Here is a 21396-nt window from a genome sequence, read left to right as displayed (position 1 = left end):
CTGCACCGGATTGGTTCCTGTCCTGCAAGCCGAGTTCATATTGGTGCCCCAGTTCATAGTGGATGAGGTGGTGCCTCTGTAGATAAATTCTATTTAAATAAAGAGAAGGAGAGAAGAGAGAGAGAGAGAGAGAGGGAACCTCGAAGGTGAGGGGTTCATCGTTTGAGAGAGGGTAGGGCGAAGACGGTGGCCTGAGAGGTGGGAGGAGACGGAGAGGCGAGGGTCGGGGTCGAGAGGAGAGACGGAACTCACGGAGCCTTCCGTTGGCTTGCTTCTACCCTCCTCCCAGATACATTAAAAAAAAAAGGGCGTCACATTAACCACTCCCAATGCCAGTTATTATTTGTAAAGGTCCCAACTACCGTGGATTGGATTGACACCAAAAGCTTTTATATTTACATGAATCCTAAGCAGCGGGAATCCTACCATGTGTTTTCCCCCGTCAAACCAGTAACCTGTCAATTGCCAGTTCCTATTAATAACCCTCATCAGCGTTGCAGTCTTTGCAATGAACAAAGGCTAAAAACACTCGACCTGTTCAACTGATTTTGACACCCTCAAACTGATGTGTTACAAGACAGCATATAATTGTTGGTTAGTTCTTAACACCATGACGGCATGAAGCAGTTGCTCAAAAAAAAAAAGTACTAGGATCATCGCGTCGCAGAGCAGCCAACCTGAAAATTGAGCTTTCACTTCTACTCCTTTCGGTTTATAAGACAAAAACACCTACAAAGCCCCATGGCATATATAAGCTCCAGAAAGAGGGCAAAGCATCACTCATTTGACAGTATTACCAGATTCTGGAAAGGACTTACAGTGCTTTTGTTTCAATAAAGAAAATCAAAGGAAAAAAGCAATCCTGTCCCCTCTCTCCATGTGATTGAAACTGGCCTTTGATTAATTAGACTTGGAAGATTTCAGCTTCTTTTTAGAACGCGCATTTTCTGCATTGACAATATATGACTCAGCATTGACATTTTCATGGGCTTCCTGCTGCTTAAACTCCTTTGCCTTCTTCTGCAATAGAAAGTATGTGAAACACATCATATGATAAGCATGCCAAAATTTAGCTCATTGTAGTTTAAATATATGACAATATGTGCCCCAGCACATCCAAAAAATGAAAATGTCAAAAACCCAGAACCTTTTCTGTAATGAAGGTACATGTTTAAAATGATGTTTTTTCCCCTAAAAAATCTCAATGAAGATTAGTGATAATTCAAATATTCGATCCCATAGTGGTACAATTACTGGGCCTACATCAGGCAATACAATTGATGCTATGCTCTTGGTTTGAATGGACTGCTTTTTTTGTTATGCTTTCTTATAATCTGGCTTTCCAGCAAAGATTGGGAGATAAAATTGAGCACATCCTAATGCTTACTACTACCAGAGTAATATCACAAACATTAATATAATTACTAGATGAAGGTTGCCAGGAACAAAGGCACCACACCTTTAAGGACTTTGCCATGGCTGCAACCTCATCATTGTCATTGTCAGATTTAGTAGAATCAGCCACATGACTAGAAGGTTCCTGTAACACCCCAGATAAAAAAGAATGAAGACATGAAAAAGATGAGTACTCAGAATTAACTCTAAAAAAAATAACAGAGGACAAACAAATTCTAGACATCCACCTTCGGTGGAATGAATGCAGCCTCCCTCTTTCTCTTGTTTTCAGCTGTTTTCTCTGCCTGCTTCTGCTGCTTCTCTTGCCACTTCTTTGCGGATTTCCTTTTGTCACTCATGAAATACTCACCACTTTCTAATTGAAGGTCAATCTGAAAGATTTCATGACAGATAATTATAGCCAGAACAAGTTCACATCAAAAGTGGAAAACATAATAAAGAGAAAGAAGCCTATGATCAGATAATTTGGACAGAGATAAGAACACATTAAGACGTTTGAGGCAATAATGTATTAAGTGTCTAATAAAACGAGATTCCCACATTATTATACAATAGAACGTTCATAAATGGTTCTATCATTAAATGAATACATAACAACAACTTCCCTTTAATCATTGCCTATTAGTGCTGTGAAGACAATCATACATTTACCAGTATGATTTGGACACATTGCCGATATAGAGTAAATGTGATGAAGCAAAACAGAAAATCTTTGGAGCCCAGCAACAATGCAAGATATAGCATAAATCAGCCTGGCATAAAAGTTTAGTGGTAGCAAATGTAAATATACCAGAAATAATAAATGCCAGAAGTTCTAGACGGCCAGGGTTTTTTTATTCTTATAAAAGTTTTCTTAATCGTTGCTGTCCTGACAACTAGGGCCTGTCAAAATACAGGACGACAAGAAAGCTAGGTGCATCCTACCACTTTGCCTTCTATTGAGGGATGGAAAACGTGAAAGTAAAAGTAACACAAGTTTCAATTAGAAAAGATTGCAAGATGGGCATCGTGTCACAAAGTTCAAGCATCGCTTATAGGCAGGTGCAGCAACAACCCTGTTTCATGGATCTAGTATTTGCAGGTGTAGTTTAGGTGCCTTTTTCTGTCCTTTCTCTCTCTTTCATTTTCCTTTTCTAGTTTGGTGATGGTGATCCACTGTTTATTTTATCGCCTTGTTAAGAATGTGACCTGGTACCCACACCATTGTCTTCATAATTCTCAACTGTAATCATTTCACTAGCAAAATTTATCCACAGCTTAAACCATTAAAAAATAAGCTGAAATCCAAAAAAATAGCCAAGGATCTAAGAAATTATGAGATTATACATATTGTCTCAAAAAAGGAAAAAATGGTTATCCTAGACCAATATATGCACATTTCCTTATTTTTTGTGATGCTTCTGAAAAAAGATAAAATGGATGTGCCCATAAGCAAATTCAAAATAACAAGAGCCAAAAATCTATAGAAGTGACTTTTATTTTACCTTGCTAGGTTGCTGTGGAGGAGGAAACGGTGTGTAAGGTTTCTTCTCCTTAGCCTTCGCTTTCCGCTGCTTAACATTCTTCCTGCAAAATAAAACATATGACAATGAGACTGACAAGATTGGAAACATATAGGACAAAGCAAAGCAAAACTCTATATTAGATTCTTGTGTTTAAACTAAAAATATGACCCAAAATTTCATACTTCTTAAACTTTGGGAGAAACCTATCCCAATTCTCATTGGCTAGTGCAGGATTTTTGGCAAGCTCTCGCTTCATCAGGAGGGTCTGTGTCAGACAGTAGACAACATTAAGCAGCCAGTCAAGTATGCTGGATGTTTCTATACAGGGAATCACATTAAGTTATTTTTGTTAGATTGTTGTGCTTTCAATGTTGATAAACTTACCTTGATGTGGTACACAGGATGCTGCACATTTTGGATGCAATCTTCCACGATCCTACGAACCTGTTTTAGACCCTTAAATGACCCCATGGCTGCAACAGTGTTTCCCTAGGCAATTGTAAAAAGAAAAAACAAAGATAGTCCAGTCTATCAAATGACATAAGATAAAAACCACACCATCATATATGAAACTTAAAGGAAAGTAGGAAAGCAACAAAACAATACCTGAACCAATACATAGCATCCGGTCAAAATTTCAATGGCCTATCAGCATATGCAAACAACTTGTAAGCAATACAAAAGAAATGTGAAGAACCATAAGGCACAAACACATATGTGATGCTGCTGCATAAGCAGAAAATTATCATACTGATCAGATGACTAGATTGATGATAACACATACCTTAAGAGTTGATAAATTAGGGCCTAAAAGGCGTTCTCTTCTTTTCACGAATCGTTCCTGCAGATGATAACAGTTTCATAAGGTAAACAGTTTCATAAGTGAATAGCTGCTAGAGGAATTGCATTAAGTATATAGATAAAGAAGGATTTCCATAGAAGAGTTATCTTTGCAGCAGTTACATGCATTATCATTACGTTGTACGACAATTTATAATAATGTTAAAAAGTGAAACCATCTTTATGCAATTACCTTTGGCCAATGCAAGCTATGGAAAATACTAACTAAATGGAACAAGTAACTGGCACATGGAGCATTGTCAACATAAGATCAGTGAAATCGGTAAAATCATTGGAAACTCTTCATGAAACTGTTTACTGGTGTTTGTCTACTATTTAAGTTACTGACATGTCCATTCTCTAACAAAACTTGTCAAAAAAACTGCTTTCCCCAAGTATCAACATGTCAAAAGGATATCACCAGAATTTTTTTTTTGAGAAACTACACAACAACTGCAAAATAATATGCATTTCTATTCTCAATAAATGAGTATCTTCCAAAGCATAACTACTATCTTTTGGCTTAGGAAACACTTCCTTTGTATACAACTTCAAGCATGCCCATATCATAATATTCAAAGTTACAAAAAAAAAGTCTGAGACTATGGATGTTGCGAATAATCTACAAGATTGCCATAACATATGGTATCAACAACAACAATAATGAAAGTGGGTTGGGCTTCCCAATTCTTCTAAATGAAAGAAAAGGAAGAAAAAGGAAAAATAATGATGTTGGGAAGGAGATAGAGGGCATAGAATACAGTTTACAGGAAAAAGATAAGCATAGAGGTGTCATGATAACACTTTCATACATGCAGACCTTTGCCTTAGTTTGTTACACAAACAGCTGCCAAATGCCCAAAGAGAGCATTCTAGGAGGGAAGAAAACCTTCATGCACCCATTTATGTCCAAAATGAGAGATCTTGGCTTTCCATGGTTTCAATATTCTGTGCATCTTTATGTCTATGTTTGTTGTATTGAACATTTTTTATCATACATAGGTGACGTTCTAAGAAACTTAAAAAGAAGGACCCAATGCACGAGGCTCCCACCATTGCGGAATTTGGAGAGGGTCAAATGTACACAACTTTACTTCTGCATGCAGAGAGACTATGTACATATTTTCAAACCCGTGACCTCTAAGTCACAATAGAGCAAACTTACCGTTACACCAAGGCTCCTCCTATAAGAAACTTGCTGGAAAACACTTGATTTTTTTTTTCCAAAAAGAAAGGAGGAAAAGAGAAAAAAAAGTATAGAAGCAGCTTGATACCTTGTTGCGCACAAGGTTACCAATCTTGATAATGTCACAATTCATATCATCATTCAGGATCTTGATTGCCTGTAAAATCAAATGGACAGATTCAGAAAAGAAAATTTATTTCAAATAAATGTTAAAATGTCAGTTCTTAATCACTAAAAAGTTAGTTCTATTTTTAAGTCCTGCTCGTTCAGCTTGGTCAAAAGGGGAACATATAAATCATTCTAACATGTATATCTGAAATGCATTTTGCTTGCTACATGAATTATTTTTACAAATAACAACTAGCAGAAGCATTATTAATGATCATCAATTATAAAAATGAGCATACCTGAGGTGCAGGAACACTCCGTGACAAAAGTTTTATGAGATCCCTAGCTTTGATAATGATATACGGATCCCTAGTCTTCCGAGTTGTTGAGACAGTCATGGAACCCTCAACCTAGGGCAGCAAGAAGATTGAATAAAAAAGATCTTATGAAAGTATTGAAATATCACAATGGACAACATATATGCTATTCTGGGCAAGAAATACAATAAAAGCACAAAAGACAAAGATATCCACAAAACCAAAATTGTTGCAAAATAATTAATAACTTCCATAAGATGATCAATGTATTTTATATATTCATTGAACAAATACTAAATTTCAAAATGCTCACCAGATTGAGCTCACATGCAATGCTGTTCTCTTTTAATGCACTTTTCACCATAGGCCATACTTCTTGCAAATACTTTTCTGTGAAATAGAGCAAGAATAGTGAGAATCTCATATAGAAAGAAACAAATATCAGTAATTGAGTAAATAGATTTCTTTTGAGAAAGGGCTATGAATTATCAAAGAAAGACACCAGAAAACCCTTTCCAATAATTAAGCATAAAAAAGAGCAACCTACGAGACGTCTGATTAACCTGGTGTCAGCTTTACATGTTTATTCATATACAGAACTCATATCATCTTTCTGCAAGCAAACAGCATCCAATAAGATTTATCTCAAGTTCCACCAACCATCAGGCTAGCTTTTTGTAAAATCTGCCACTCAATCTAGATGAGAGCCTACATCGATCATTCTAGCAAAATTTTCAAAATGTTATCCCCATTCCTATCTATTACTTCTATGTCTCCTGCAATACTACCTAATCTTATTTTGCATAACTTTTATGTGTTCCGCTTGCTTCCTAGAGTCTTCAATAAAATTCTCATTATGGTCTTTGTATCACTACTGGTAAAGATCGATACGCGCTCCATGTTGTATCCTCAAACAGTCAAGGGCCATGATGACAACTGTGTCATGTACTAAAACAAACACAACAGACTTGTAGGTGAAGAGATGTCTAAATCATGTATTTGATATAATATATGAACTAGCCATCAGAAAATGGTTAAAATTTGCTGGATAAAAAAAACTTAAAATCCTTCTCGACAGCAGGAGTCAGATGTGCAGTATGAGAATACCTGAGTAGCTAAAAGAGTATAAAGCATTCTGCCATTTTCATCAACACTGAAGATCCAAAAAAAAACACATTCCTATAACTTCAGTAGTTCCTTGATTAGGTCTAACACTATATTGTGACTTTTCTGAACCTAATCCTAATCAAGATGGGACTTGACACCAGCGTTTTTAGTACCTAGCACTCAAACCAACTACAACCTAAAACTCTCGACATAGGCACAGAGAAAAATATAACCACACAAAGTTAGGTCAGTAGATCATCTTTGATAAGAAGCAATGACCTCATCGTGTCAGCTTCCATGGTCCAATCACATCTGAATTTTCTTATCATGTCCTGGTCATGGCATGTTAATGCAACCATGGCATGCCATATGAGGTAGGTTTGCACCGTTTATTGAGGCCATGAAATCAATTCCTATCCTCCTATCTAATAGAAACAAGTAGTTGAATGTGAAGCCAAAACTCTCCAATGTTCACCCAAAGAGCAACCATGCAACAGATAAATGAGTAAGGGATTGGCATGTTTAATACATATTTATCAATAATATGATATGATGCTCAACAATTACAGTGCTCATGGTAGAATTGAATGATTCCTTGATATGATATGGTTTAGATTTTAGAGATTTAAACCATACTCAATAACTTTTGGCTCTGATTTCTTGTATACGAATCTGAAATCTTGGCTTAGATTGTGAACACATTATTAAGCTGTGGGTATAGCCCTATCCACCTTCACTTTAACGAAAGACAGAATCCACATGGGCCTCATCCACAAATTGCATTACTTAATAGAAAGTTGGAAACAAATTTGGAAAAAATAATAGTGAGTTCAAACCAAGGTTTAGTGGTTGCTTTGTATTCTAGCCTTGTCGTTTTTAACCAGCTGATATCATTCGGAATGGAAAATTTAAAATAAAAATAAGCACACGATCTACGCCTTGGTTGATGTGTTTCATCAGTTCTTAGGGTTTGAACAAATACAAAGATTACCAAGATTCTCGTCATTACTCGTATACATACACATGCTTCGTTGAAACCAATCCACCAGAAATCACAAGTTCACAGCAATCAAGAAGATGAAACCCTAGTACCCTACTTAACTACTCAATTGATCACAACTTGGAACATGAAAACCACAAAGAAACCAGAGAGCAATAAAATCCAGAATATGGTCTATTTCACCAATAAATTAAAAGCACGATCAATTTAATACCGCGATTCATGAAAACAAAACCATGAAGAACTTGACTTCGATGAAAAATTAGGGTAACCGAACGACTGGGATCTAGAAACAACCAGGAAACAGATAAAACAAGAAATGAACGATCGAATAGAAAAGAAATAACCAAGAAAGATAAAATCTTTGAACGAAGATGGGCGAAGGAGGACAGGCATTGCCTCTGTACTGGGGGAAGAGAGTGGAGAAGGAGCTGACTTCGAGCATGCCGCTATCGTTCCAGGAGGGATCGAACTTCTCGATCTTCCAGTGGTCGACGCTGGGGTCGTCCCACGGCTTGTCCTTGTCGTGCTTGCCCTTGTGCTTCTTCCCCCTCCCCTCTGTTTTCTCCAGGCCGCCGTTCTCGCCCGGAACTGCTTCCATGGTCGGAGACCAGGAAGACGCCTAGGGTTTCGAGTTGCGCTGGAGAGAGAAATGTTAGGGATTAGGGTTTGTGTTGAGACGAGGGAAAATATTAGCAGCGAGAGGCGGGGCGACGGGATTGGCAGTAGACGCCGATCAGAGAGCAGCGAGGAGATTTTAGGGGAGAGAGTCGAGCCCCTGCCGTGGGGATTTATAAAGGCATCGGGTTTGGATCCGGGTTCGTGTGGTTTTCTATGATCCGATTTGTTGAAACCCGATTAAGGTTATGCAACCGATTGTTGCAGGGTTTTTACCAAATATTCTTATTTCATCCAAAAATATTTTTAGAAAATGAAAAGGTATTTTCTGATCACTAAAAGTTCTGCGAAACAAAACCTGAGCGACTTGGGCTTAGTCTGGTGCTATCCTTCAAAATTTTTGGTCCCATAAAATTTTTTATTTTGAAAAAAAAATAAAAATATGTAATCCCAGGGGTGATAGGTTTGAATTGTCTGAGTACTCATAGTTTAGGTTGTTTTTCAAAATACATTAATAACTAGCTCTAGGAATATCTATATATAATATAACTCCAGAACCCATGTTTGCAACTTCTCTCGTGATAAACTTAATTGCAAGATAGATTATTGTAATTGAGAGGATTTTTTATTGGTTTAGTTAATGTAATGTTGCAAGGCGTCCATTATATGTGGCAGGAGGTGGTTGTTGCAGCTTGTAAAAATTACCATGACGAAAGGGAAGGTCAAATGCTAGGAGAATCTAAGAAACTTTTTCTGTGCATATGGATGCCTTGATTTCTTTTTTGATTTATACGAACCATATGCGCTAAATTATGTCAAACTAGATGGTGCAATGAGGTGCACCACGATGAATATAGGATTTGTTTGTACAACTGCCAAAGCAAAACATGATGAATTGGCGAATTCATATTATGTGCTTATTCAAAAATTTTTGCGGTCTGCATGGGTTTGAGTACCAACTCGTCTCCGTATTTGAAATGTTTTTTTTGGCAAGCAGAAAGATTCCATGCATGGAGATGGATGAATAATAAGCTTGTGATTTCGTTCCCATGCTTCTCATTCTTTTCTCCTGTAACAGGACCATATTTGTTCACTTTGGAGAGTGTTTTCCTTTCCCCTTGTTCGGGTGAGAAGGGAGTGCTTTCCTCGGTATCAAAATAATCAACTTGGACCCATCCTCCATTCAGGTTTTGTTAGTTAAGGACAGTCTTCTATTAACCTTACCTTCTATCCGAGCAGAAATAAATAAATAACAGGCATTGTAACTGGCAAATCATAGATATGAAAACTTATTGGAAGAGTGCAGCCCGAACCTTCGGCCACTCATCTTTGACAGTGCACAAATGTGAACTTTAATTGAAACCTAAATATTTTGAGCAAAATGGCTTTTGAACTGAACAACCGGACCTAGGGAGTTACAGTGAGGAAAATAATGTCAGTTGAGTGAATAAGGTTATAGAGCATTTAGGGTATTTAGTAAAAACTTCAGTAAAATAGGTCAAGCTACCAGAGGAACGAAGCATGGAAAACAGGCAAGTAGAACAATGACCATAAATCACAGTTTTCATCTTTTAATATTCGCATACTGTTCATCGAAGAACTACATGCAGAGTAAGGGAAAATGTACTAAGAAAAAGAAAGAGCGAAAGCAAAACAAGCACCTCACAGAGCCTTACACTCGGAGGCAGAGGCAATACAACAAAGTAGATTAACATTGTCATGAGGGTAGCATAGAATACTTCCCGCCACCATTCTTTACCTGCAGTAGCTAAAATTTACATTGCTAGCACACAGCCCAGCTGAAGAAGAAAGAACTTACAAGATTATTGCAATGATCAACCCTAGATTGAAAAGATATTATAATAAATACATAGTACAGCCCTTGAAGCCCAAATGACAAAAACAGATGGGCCAGGTAATGCATTTAAGGCAATAATTTTCTGGATAAATTCAAGTCTCATGCCATGTGATTTTCTAACCCAGTCGATCAAATGATGTCCGACCTACCCGGTTAGGTTTTGCTCTTGAACTTCCTTTGAGATTTTAGGTCCACCACAATGATGGTGATGTTGTCTTTGCTTCCCTTCCGGAGAGCATGCTTCGACAGGCAGTCTGCAGCTGCCTGAGCTGCAGGATCGGCTTCTTCCCCTCTTTGTGTGGGAGATGCCGTGACACCATGCTTTTTGTGCCAGCTTAGGATCCGCCTGCGGGCTACATCACAAACCTCTTCATTTGACATGACATCCCATAAACCATCACTGGCCAAGACAAGGCAATCGTCTTCTTTAGTTCGTGGAACAATTGTTACTTCTGGTTCCGGAATAATCCATGGCTTCAAGTAGCGGTCCCCTGAAAACAAGCACATGGATATAAATATTGTTAAACTTGATTAGCATGCTTATTTATGGCCAAGTGTCACAAATGCTAGTTCCATGCATTCATCAATGCATTTCGTCTTGATCAGAAAAGTTGACTGGCACAGTTTTATAATGGATGATAAAGTTTAATGTCATATGTTCTCCAGATTTAAGGATATTTGACATCATATGCTTAATACAATGTACTTGTTGATTGGTGACGGCCATGTTGACATGGCATTCAGTGGCTTGATCCAGATAATATCTGTGTCCTGTATATATGAACTATGGAGTCTACTAGTTCAAAGTCACTATAGCTTTTTATGATCACAGTCAGAGAGTCAGTAATTCATATTGGTATTTTTTTTCCCCATTTCCAAGACAGGCAGAAAAACCTATTCATCTGCACTGTAGATGATATATGTACCAATGATTTTGATTGCAATGTTATTTATAAACTGCGATTAGTTGAAAGATTGATATTTAAGTAACATATCAGAGTGATGTTTTCACATGACTGTAGACTTTGATTACTTCAGTTAAGTATGCTCTGAAACATAAATTAGCTAAATTCAAACTACAATCAATTAGTACTTCTAAGCTTTATATATAATATGGCAACAGGTAAAATATTCAAGAGGAATATAACAAGAAATCATCCTATCATTAATTTTATTAATCACAGACGAGAAAGATTTTCCCCAGGGAGCAAATCAGTTGGTGAGATTAATGCCTCGCATAGAGGATGCAGTTTCAGTTACCATGGCATGTAAGGGAGACAACTCTATTGATGGCCCAAGGTTTTACAGCCATTTGTGATGATTGTGGGGGTAGCACATGTGCACACTTGAATACATAAATACGTATTTGACAACAGCTGCCTGGCTTAGTGCCAAAAAAATGAGGCTAGTTGTAAGTGTTTCTAAAGCATATTAAAGCAATGAAATTAAGACCTACTTGTCTTACGCAGCTTATGAAAGTTTTATGTAATGTAATATATTAAATAAACTACAAACAAGAAAATCACCTTCCATGCATTTTCTTACGAGATTATATGTATTGAAATCCTCTGTTTTAGTATTTGAAACCTTAAATAGGGACACTTCCTGGACATTATAGCAAAATAAGCTATCAAGTCCATGATTAGTAATTATTTACTGACAGTCCCTGTTTGTTGCTCCAAACTGAAAAGGAAATGAACCACCAGCATTGCTATCTACCAAAGTCTGCATACAAAATCTATGAGTTTCTTATATCATCAGGCGGATATGAGTATATGTTACACCACATATTACACAGAAAGCATTAGTAGTATTATAATTCCTGAATGCATATAATATAAGTCCGATTCAATTAGCAAAATTTTTTGTTTAGCCATGTATCAGCACAGAGTGGATGTCAAGTGCATTTCACACAATCAATGCTTGATAACATACAATCCAGCAGGAAGAGGAGAGCACAATGTATGTTAAAAAAATTGTAAAAAAGCATGAGGTATAGAAACCAATGAAATGTTCTGTCTAGAGAACACTTATCCCAGATGTATCATCCCTAAATCAGTAAACGACAATAGAAAACAATATGAAGAATACAACGATATATAGTCTGAATAGAGTGTACGATATATATATTGGGGGTTCTGCAATGCATCATGCAGAGATAAGCTTAATCAGGATTATGCAATCAGACCATCATAATCGACATGAAATTATAAATGTATCTATTTTAGACGTTATGAATGTAATTCATTTTAATTGATATTTGTTATAATTTGATGTGGTAGAAGAAAACAGAGCATGTGGTCAGGACGAACCCCCAAAAGGTGAAATTAAGTCACAATAAAATTTCCTTTCATCTTGATAGTAAATGTGTACATGCAACACACCTGAGAAATAAATGATATATCTCATGGCTATCTGACTGTACAGGGAAAGAGCTACATTTGACATTAAGAAATACAAAATCCCGAAAGGAAATTGACTTAAAATGCAGATAATACAAGAAATGGTAGGACATAGCAAATTTGCATTTCATTGTAGCTAAGAATAGAAGTTAAATTGTCTGATTAAATTACAACATCCGAGCATAACTTGTTTAATAGATCACCAAAGAAAAAAATCCAAAAGGGGAAGAGCTGCCAAGGGGCATTGAAGTGATTTGAGAGTTGATAAACCTTGTAAAGATAGTGACCAGATAAGATCTCAGGTAGGAATGGTTTAATGTGGCTAACTACAGGGGCTAGGTTATAGTGGTCCTTGAGTGCTTGCAAAATTGAGATATGTTCAAGGTGATATTATCAAGAGATATCTGTCATATTTAAAACTATGACGCTCCACCGCCACATCAAATCAGACTTCAGCACCTCTCGAGCCCGCTCAAGCTCATTCTCTGACTGTTGATCCTATTCCAGCAACTGCACCTGCTCCTCTCAGACATAGTACTCGGGTTAGTAGACTCCCTGATAGGTTTGGTTTCACCCCTCCTTTATCCTTGACAGCCACCTTGTCTTCTATTCCTATTCCCTCGTCTTATAAACAGGCAACGGAGCATGAGTGTTGGTGGAAAGCTATTGAAATAGAACTTCTCGCACTTGAAGAAAACTAGACCTAGGATGTTGTTCCATGTCCCCCATCCATGAAACCCCGTGGCAGTAAGTTGGTGTTTTCTATCAAGCTTCGTTCCGATGGATCCATAGACCGTCACAAGGCTCGGTTAGTGGCTCTTGGCAATAAGCAAGAGTATGGCCTAGACTATGATGAGACCTTCGCACCGGTAGCCAAGATGACCACCATGCGAACCATACTCACCCTTGTTGCATCTCAATCATAGCCTTTACATCAAATGGATGTAAAGAACGCATTCCTACACAGTGATCTCAAAGAGGAAGTTTACATGAAACTTCCCTATGGTATGCCTACTTCCTCACCTAATGATATTTGCAAGCTAAAACGCTCTTTGTATGGTTTGAAGCAGGCACTGAGAGTATGGTTTGAAAAGTTTCGATCCACTCTTCCTGGCTTTTCTTTCACTCAGATTCAGTATGACTCCTCCCTTTTTCTACAGAGGACATCTAAGGGCATAGTTGTCCTCCTTGTTTATGTGGACGACATCGTTGTCACTGGTTCCGATATGGAGGCCATCTTTGAGATTCAGAAATTATTGTATTCTACTTTCCACATGAAAGACCTTGGCCAGCTCACCTACTTACTGGGGTTAGAGGTGCATCATCAGCCTTAAGGTATCTTCTTGAATCAGCACAAGTATATTCAGGATTTGGTTCAGTTAGCTGAACTCACAGACACTACTTTTGTTGACACCCCCATGGAAATTAATGTGAAATATCCACGTGACGAAGGGGAGCTTCTTGAGGATCCTACTTTCTATCAAAAGCTGGTTGGTAGTCTTATCTATCTAACCATTACCCGACCGGACATCTCTTATGCTATCCACACCGTCAACAAGTTCATGCAAGCCCCTCGGCATCTCCACCTATCCGCGGTCCGACGCCTCATTCGATACATCCTTGGCACACCTAGTCGTGGCTTATTCTTTCCTACTGGTTCTTCACTCCAGCTACAAGCCTACTGTGACGCTGATTGGGCCAACTGTCCGGACACTAGAAAATCTACTACCAGATGGTGTATGTTTCTTGGTGATGCTCTTATCTCTTGGAAATGCAAGAAGCAGGATCATGTCTCCAAGTCATCCACTGAGGCAGAGTACTGCGCCACTTCTGCTGCATGCTCCGAGATCATTTGGCTGCGTGGTCTCCTCACAGAGCTTGGTTTCTCTTAAGTTCAACCTACTCCACTACATGTTAACAACACTAGCGCCATCCAAATTACAGCCAACCCTGTCTACCACGAACGCACGAAGCACATAAAGGTTGACTGCCACTCCATCCGGGAGGCCTATGACCACCAGGTTATCACCCTCCCACATATCTCCACTACTCTACAGATCGCGGATATCTTCACAAAATCCATGCAACACCATAATTTCCTCGTTAGCAAATTGATGCTTGTAAATTTACCAGCATCAATTTGACGGGGGATGTCAATGGAATTAGCTGGCCATTTAAAGCCAACGGATTCTATGCCTTGTACAACTTTGACAGCTATTTTCTATGTTTGTAAATCTTTTATTTTCCTTAATTAGTTTATACTAGTTGTAGGTTATCTTTAGACAGATCTGTATATGGTAGTTTAGTTGTTTTAAGGACTGAAGATCAGCTTGTATTCTTTCCATATCAGCTTGTATTCTTTCTATAAAATGATAATTTCTCCAACAAGGGAAAAGATACTTTTGCTCAAAGCTCTCTTAAGTTTATCATGGATCGCCCTGAAACTCCGAATTATCTGGTGTGATTGGATCAGGGATCGGGGAGGAAGAAGACTCTGGTCGGGAGTCTTCTTCTCTGCCAGTAATGTGCAACAGAGCACGAACCGGAGTCTTCTTCTCTGCCAGTAACGTGCAACAGAGCACGTCTAAAACTTGGTCCTGGCCTCTTCGGGGCGGCCCACAAGCCCAAGGAAAACTGGGGTATTACAGAATTTCTGACCACATTTTCTTCATATGCAAAGATTTGGATATGAGAAATTAAAGACTTCTCTTATTTTTGACTGATAAGCATAAATCCATGATGCTCCTTGAATTAACTGACCTTTTCTCTCTCTCCTTGCTATACAAGAAATTATTCTGATTGCATATCCATGTTTAATTATGAAAGCACTTTGGGTAGTATCAATGGATCTTGATGGCAGCTTGGGCAATAAATAATGTATTAGTGGGACAGCTGAAGGGAGTTGTGGTAGGATATACTGTAGGAACAAAACATGAGGGGGAATCTAACCACTTTTATTGACATCATTAGATTTGCGTCTTTCAGAACTCTTGTTAAGTACATGTAAAAAATTCAAATGTGAATTCTGTAAAGCCAACATAAACCCCAGCAAAGCTATTGTTTTAATTATATTTAGTTCATTATTGTATGAAGAACTTTGCCTTTGTCATTTTCATCTTTGATAGATATTCCTGGGCAAGTTACAAGTAAAAGAATGCAATTTTAGGGCCAGCCGGTATAAAGATTTTGTATGGCCAAGCCTGAAGGATGCAGATGCTGAACAAGAGGAATAGCTACTTAAAGCAAAACCTAGTGGCGGTTGGAAAAATATACATTATTTTCATAACTTAAAATTTATAAGGTTACATTGATTGTCCATCTTCAAGGTCCAGATATTTTTGAATAAGCTATATGAATATAAAGGAGTGGAAATTAGCTTAGAGGAATATATCTTTATCGCAGGAAATCAGTGAATAACTCTTTTTTTTTGATTTTCCAGAGAAATAACTATTTAATCCTCTGGTCCAGGGTCCTAACAAAAATTACAGAAGCAGCATTACAATGATGATGACCATGAGAATTAGCAAGAAGTCCGCAGAATATAAATGTGACACAATTTGCTGGCTAACATGTCACATTTTTGAGTTTTGATAAAGTTGTTTGTTATTGTTAATATTGCCCAAAAGCTTCAAACAAACTTAGTAGGTGGCTCACAGTGATCCTCAAATAGTCCAAGAAAATGCTAGAGACTCCTGATTCCTGATCACTGTTGATATTTTATCATACTCTGGAAAGTGGGATTCATGTGACTAGCAGCTAATGGAAACAAATAACATGACACCTGCAAATTCCTATAAATTGTGCAAATGGATTCTATATATGTTCAAACAAACTGCCTAAAGAGCAATATAGATTTGTGCACATTCTTAGATTTGTTGACTAGGCAGCAGATTGGCCTAAGAAAATAGGTTCACAAAGCAAAATCTCCCCCGTTTCTTTTTGCTTGTGGATAAATAGCTTAGCTATTTCATTCAAGATGCTGATATAGATTCATTAAGAAAAATTTCTTCATAAATAACTGCCGATGGACTCAAAGTAATGCGATGATGCAGACACAAAACCATTTAATTATGCAGATGCCTTTGTGATTTCCTCTTACTTGATAATGAAGAATTTATTACCTATCATATTCATTGGAATCAACAATCATCTTGGTGTTGTGCAGCCACATTTCTTTGAAAACTTATTTCGGCTCCCAGAAAAACAAACAGAACATAGTTTTGGCAATAATTGGTACACCTCATTACATGACCATTTTCATGCTGTAATCTCTCCATCACCATCCCCTTGTATATGTATATTGTATATGTGATACATGACCTTTAAAAATTGACTAAACATAATAAAGGATTTCCATGTTAAACAAAAAAAGAGAAAATGTGATTTTTGTGATGTTTCTTCATGATCACTTATGTTGTTCTCTTACAAGAAAATTATACATACCAATTGAACGTGACATAGCAAGAACACCAAACACACGGTATCCATTCCATTGTATAACCTTGCCTCCCTCTGCTTCAATCCTTGCATACTCATCTTCTCTGTTTGGCTGAAGCATTAAAGAAACAATCAACTTCTTGCAGAATTTCTATCCTTTTGACATAAACTTAGAAGAAAAAAAAAGCATTACCGAAGCAACAAACACATGCCTTACTTTATGATCCACAGATAGAGGCAGAGGCCGTTTGCCACGACAAAGGACCGCCCTCGAATCCCCACAGTTTGCAACAATGATGTGCGAAGAATAGATAACAGCAACCACAGCTGTTGATCCTGCAGTCTCCGGGGCAACAGGTTCTGATGGTGCACCTAGACGAAGATCGCCGCCCTCCGCTGATGCATCAGCTGCAGCTCCCACATTCCCTCTGCTTACTTTGCCTCCCACCTCATCATCAACTTTCTGAAAGCACTCAACGAAGGCTCTCTCCCACTGTTTCTTCCAAGCATCCCCGCTCACTCCTCCCAGCCCTTCGGCTACATTTCTCAGCTCTTCTACCAGTGCGAGATGAACCCGATCACGACAGTAGTTAGCAACCTACAATCAGAGAACGAGACACAGATAACAACTTCAAACCAAGCAATCCCAAATGACATCAACAGGTAGAACCTAAGAACTAAAAAAAAAAAAAACTGGATTACCTGGGAACCACCATGACCATCATAGACTCCGAAGAAATGAGCAGGCAAGCTTATCAAACTTGGATCCATCCCATCCACAACACCATCATTTGTCAGCATCCGGAGCGGGATTTCGAAGAATCGAGGCACCGCCACCACGGCATCTTCCATCTCCGGCCTCCGCCCACAAATGGAGACGCAGCCCCAGAGCGGCACGTAATTTGTCAAGAACACGCTCCGCCCACCACCACTTGCACCGGGGCGACCTCCCTGAACCTCTGGTTCCGCGACCGCCGGCAGCACACCCACATTCGCAGTCAAAGCAGGCCCTGCCACGGAGCTCGGCGTCCCGGTATCGGAAGACAGGTCCGCGCTCGAGAACTCGTCAGCGGCACCGGCGATGCTGCTGCTATCGCTGATCGAGCTCCCAACCGATGGCTCCGGCCCGACAGAAACCGAATCCTCTTCTTCGCTCCCGGGTACCGTCCGGTCCTCGAGCTCATCCCCATCCCCTCCCTCCTCCATCACCACGACTCGAGCAGCTCCCTCCTGCTCGGCCGGCAAATGGTCAGCCGTCGGATCGGACAGCAGGGTCGCGGCGGGGTCCGTTATCAGCTGAAGGCGAGCGACGTCTTCGCGGAGCGAACTTCCCATCCTAAATGGCAAAGCAACCGCCGGAGACATCTCCTCCATCAACTCCTCCCCTCGAGGTTTTCAGCAGCACAAGGGGCAGTAGACTTCGTGAGCCTCAGAAGTCATACATCCTGTCATTGCTCCACCACGCCCTCCTCCGCCTCCTCTTCATCACTCTCCAAGGCTCACCGGCCGCAGGTTCACGGGTTTCGCCCCCCTCCCCCCCCCCAAAAAAAAAAAAAAAAACAACCTTTGACCCGAATATGCAACCGAACCAGATCCGAGAGCTTCCCCTTTATAGAAAAGTACTCGATGATGAGAAGAAGCCGAGAGTAGTCCAGAAATGGCAGGCAATTCCCCGCTCACTCTAGAAGCAGCAAAAGGATCCGATTATGTATCTTTGAGGGTGGAAATTAATTGGGTAAAAAAAAAAAAAAGATGAGGGGAAATGGGAGGCCTTATCACTAAATACAAGGAAGGGGGAAAGGGGGAAGGATCACAGGAAAGGCTAGCAGATGAGGGGATGCCTTTTGCTATCCGGGTTCCCTGGATCTGAAGGAACACATAATAGCCTCTATAAAAAAAAACCAAGGGGGAATATATATGGGTGGTACTTTGCCTCCTTCCCTCTCCAAGCTATCACTTGTCACGGTAATACAAGGAGATAAGTTAGTGGAGAAGAAGGAAGAAAGGAAAAGAAAGGATAACTCTCTGTCTCTCTCTCTCTCTGTACTTCCTCCTTGCTCTCTCTATCACACACACGGACGCCAGTGAGAAGTACCAGTTTGTGAGTTTTTGTGTCAAGAACTCGAGAAAAGAGGAAAGAAGAAGCAGGAAGAACGGAACTTCCACTTCGCTCCAGAGAAACAGTGGGAGAAGGAAAGAGATGTTCCCTTTTGTTTTGTGGTGACTTGAAAGATAGCAGGAGAGCATCGAGAAGGGGATGAGAGGAAGAAGGGCCGGAGGAGGAGGAGGGACAGGTGTCCGGCGATGACCGCATTACAGAGGACATTGATCGGCCGTTTTATCCCAAACAGCTTCCGTGTAGCATGCGGACGCATTTCGTGTTTCCATTCGTAGATAAGGTGGGACCCGCGCATAAGGTTGGCCAGGGAACTTTACTGGAGGACGGAGAGACTCCACGTCATCAAACAGCGTGGATTGGCGGAAGAGAGGGAACAGCTGGGTCCGGGTCAGGACGAGGCGTTTCCACGCCGTTTCCCTCCCTCGATTGGTCCGCCGATCCGTCTTCATGTTGAAGTTACGAGAATGCCCCGCTTTTGAAACCGAGGGACGGACGTGTGTGGAAGTCGGAATCCGCACCCACGCTGTGACCCGCCGGAGACCCGAGGGCCGGATGGCCGCCTTGATGTCATCCTGACCATCCGATGACTGGACTCTCCGTGGACCCCGGCGGTAGATGGTGGGCCCTGCGCCTCGCTATGATCGCCGGCCATGTCTCGTGCCGGTAGATACTGCTGTAACACGTGCTCGGCTAACCAGCACGTGGTGAAGAATCCGATGGTATTCTCCTCCTCCCCCTCCGTTCCAATTTTTGCTGTATTTCTACGTAATCTAATTTTCATTTTTCCAAATTTAATTTTATTTATTTATTTAAATAAGAGACAACAAGAAATTATGATTCGAGTTTGAAATATTTTTAAACCAAAAAATATGTATGTCAATTGTTAAAAAATTTATTAAAAAAAGAATTATCAGATTCGGTACATCTCATGAGTTATATATACTCATATATAGATTTAATATAAAAAATAATATGGCATGATATAGGATCGCACTAACAATAGAAAATATTACTTGTTGATACAAGTTGTTATGTGATCCCTAAAATTACTCTAATAAAATTATGCTAATAAAAAAAATATTATGGATAATATAACTTGTTATCTTAAAATTATGCTAACACCAATTGATTTGAATGTTATAGTCCATTGCAGCACGAAGATACAATGAGATACCATGATTTGAGCTTTATATTTTAGGGGGAAAATGTGTCAACCAGTGGACTTTTTGGCCCGAGGGTGGGTTTAGTTTACAGTGGGCGGGCCATCCACGAGGTAAGACATCACCACATAACACGTTTGCAATTGGCTTGCATCATAAATGGCTTATCTTTCAGCAAGGCGGACCGTAAAAACGGGGAGCCGGAGGGGTGGTATCCGTTGTAATTTCTGTGAACTTGCAGGGGCATGGCGACAAAGGAAATGTCTTCCATCCAATAACATAGAGGGTAGTTCTAAATACACCCCCCCTATTGCTCAGGACACCCCCCAAAAATTAAAAAAAAATTAAATACTCTCTACACCCCCCCCATTTGCTAAGGACACCACTAAAAAATTAAAAATTCCTAAATTACCCCCACCCTCCCCACCCCCGCCTCTGCCTCCTCCTCCTCCCCCCTCCTCATCCTCCTCCTCCCCCTCCCCCTCTTCCCGCCCACCTCTGCCTCCCCCTCATCCCTCTCCCCTCCTCCTCCGCCCCGCCTCTGCCTCCTCCTCCTCCTCCCTCCTCCCTCCTCCCTCCTCCTACTCCTCCACCCCTCTACCTCCGCCCCCCATCCCCATCCCCTCTTACTCTGCATCCCCCTCCGCCTTCTCCCCCTTCTTTGCCTCCTCCTCCACCCCCTTCTCCTCCACCTCCCCCTCCTCCTCCTCCTCCTCCACCTCCCCCTCCTCCAACTACCCCTCCCCCCTCCGCCGCCTCCTCCCCACCCTCCTACCCCTCCTCCCCTCCCCTCCGCCGAACAGAAGGATTCTGTTCGGTTGAGGATTGCCGAACAGAAGCCTTCTGTTCGGCACTGGATCGCCGAACAGAAGCCTTCTGTTCGGCACCGTTCAGCCGAGCAGAAGCATTTTGTTCGGCGATCCAGTGCCGAACGGAGCACGAAACGGAGGAGGAAGGGGGTGTACTGAGAAAATTTTAAGGGCAATATGGTAATTACACTAAAGGTTAGTTTGGGTATTTTTTTTTTAATTTTTGGGGGGTGTCCTGAGCAATAGGGGGGGTGTATTTAGAACTACCCTAACATAGACGAGGAGTTGATGGGAGTTTCGAGGCGACGGGACACGTGCTACCGTGGCCGCAGCGAAGAAAGCGCATTCCGACCACCTGCCGAAGGCCACGCGTCGCTCCAGAACCCGACAGTCCTCACGGGAACCCCGCCACGCGTCGCGCCCTCCCCATGCTGGAACTTTGACCCACCTTCCACCCTCTGATCGAGCCGAGGCTCCGTGTCGTGCCACCACTCCATCTTTCGTTCCGAAAACG

General features: G+C 40.5%; 2 protein-coding genes and 1 long non-coding RNA gene across 4 annotated transcripts; 1 reads left to right on the top strand and 2 right to left on the bottom strand.

The window, feature by feature from the left end:
- Positions 1-342: 342 nt before the first annotated feature.
- On the bottom strand, positions 343-8243 carry LOC103721552 (KRR1 small subunit processome component). Of its 2 annotated transcripts, XR_005513806.1 has the most exons (13): positions 7879-8243; positions 5686-5762; positions 5355-5465; positions 5036-5104; positions 3706-3762; positions 3528-3566; positions 3306-3410; positions 3104-3186; positions 2901-2982; positions 1644-1787; positions 1460-1540; positions 819-1020; positions 343-729 (listed from the first exon to the last, which is right to left on the bottom strand). XR_005513806.1 is itself a non-coding variant. In XM_008811819.3 (12 exons), the coding sequence occupies exons 1-12, from the start codon at positions 8078-8080 to the stop codon at positions 901-903; spliced, it is 1170 nt and encodes a 389-aa protein (XP_008810041.2). In that variant the 5' UTR covers positions 8081-8243; the 3' UTR covers positions 452-900. The 2 variants fall into 2 exon arrangements, 1 of the variants encoding a protein (XP_008810041.2); XM_008811819.3 differs by having other exon boundaries at positions 452-1020.
- Positions 8244-9642: 1399 nt separating this feature from the next.
- LOC103720341 (probable protein phosphatase 2C 6) lies at positions 9643-19006 on the bottom strand. Its single transcript, XM_008810002.4, has 4 exons — positions 17497-19006; positions 17012-17392; positions 16801-16906; positions 9643-10446 (listed from the first exon to the last, which is right to left on the bottom strand). The coding sequence occupies exons 1-4, from the start codon at positions 18166-18168 to the stop codon at positions 10109-10111; spliced, it is 1497 nt and encodes a 498-aa protein (XP_008808224.2). The 5' UTR covers positions 18169-19006; the 3' UTR covers positions 9643-10108.
- Positions 19007-19201: 195 nt separating this feature from the next.
- LOC113463623 lies at positions 19202-20382 on the top strand. The gene is made up of 3 exons (XR_003388226.2): positions 19202-19632; positions 20057-20186; positions 20315-20382. It is a non-coding gene; the product is annotated as an uncharacterized LOC113463623 (long non-coding RNA).
- The last annotated feature ends 1014 nt before the right edge of the window (positions 20383-21396 follow it).

The sequence above is a fragment of the Phoenix dactylifera genome, chromosome 11 (assembly GCF_009389715.1).
Source record: "Phoenix dactylifera cultivar Barhee BC4 chromosome 11, palm_55x_up_171113_PBpolish2nd_filt_p, whole genome shotgun sequence".
NCBI classification, from domain to species: domain Eukaryota; kingdom Viridiplantae; phylum Streptophyta; class Magnoliopsida; order Arecales; family Arecaceae; genus Phoenix; species Phoenix dactylifera.
The sequence above is the reverse complement of the archived record's forward strand: the minus strand, read 5'-3'. Positions and strand labels throughout refer to the sequence as shown.

Bases quoted from the DNA above. Each gene is read 5' to 3' on its own strand.
- LOC103720341 (XM_008810002.4), bottom strand. From the start codon at position 18,168: ATGGAGGAGATGTCTCCGGCGGTTGCTTTGCCATTTAGGATGGGAAGT. The intron at 17,393-17,496 runs GTAATCCAGTTT...CTCTGATTGTAG, and splicing joins ATGGTCATGGTGGTTCCCAG to GTTGCTAACTACTGTCGTGA. The intron at 10,447-16,800 runs GTATGTATAATT...GCTTGTTTTCAG, and splicing joins TGCTATGTCACGTTCAATTG to GGGACCGCTACTTGAAGCCA.
- LOC103721552 (XM_008811819.3), bottom strand. From the start codon at position 8,080: ATGGAAGCAGTTCCGGGCGAGAACGGCGGCCTGGAGAAAACAGAGGGG. The intron at 5,105-5,354 runs GTATGCTCATTT...TTGATTTTACAG, and splicing joins GGAGTGTTCCTGCACCTCAG to GCAATCAAGATCCTGAATGA. The intron at 1,541-1,643 runs GTGGATGTCTAG...GGGGTGTTACAG, and splicing joins CTGCATTCATTCCACCGAAG to GAACCTTCTAGTCATGTGGC.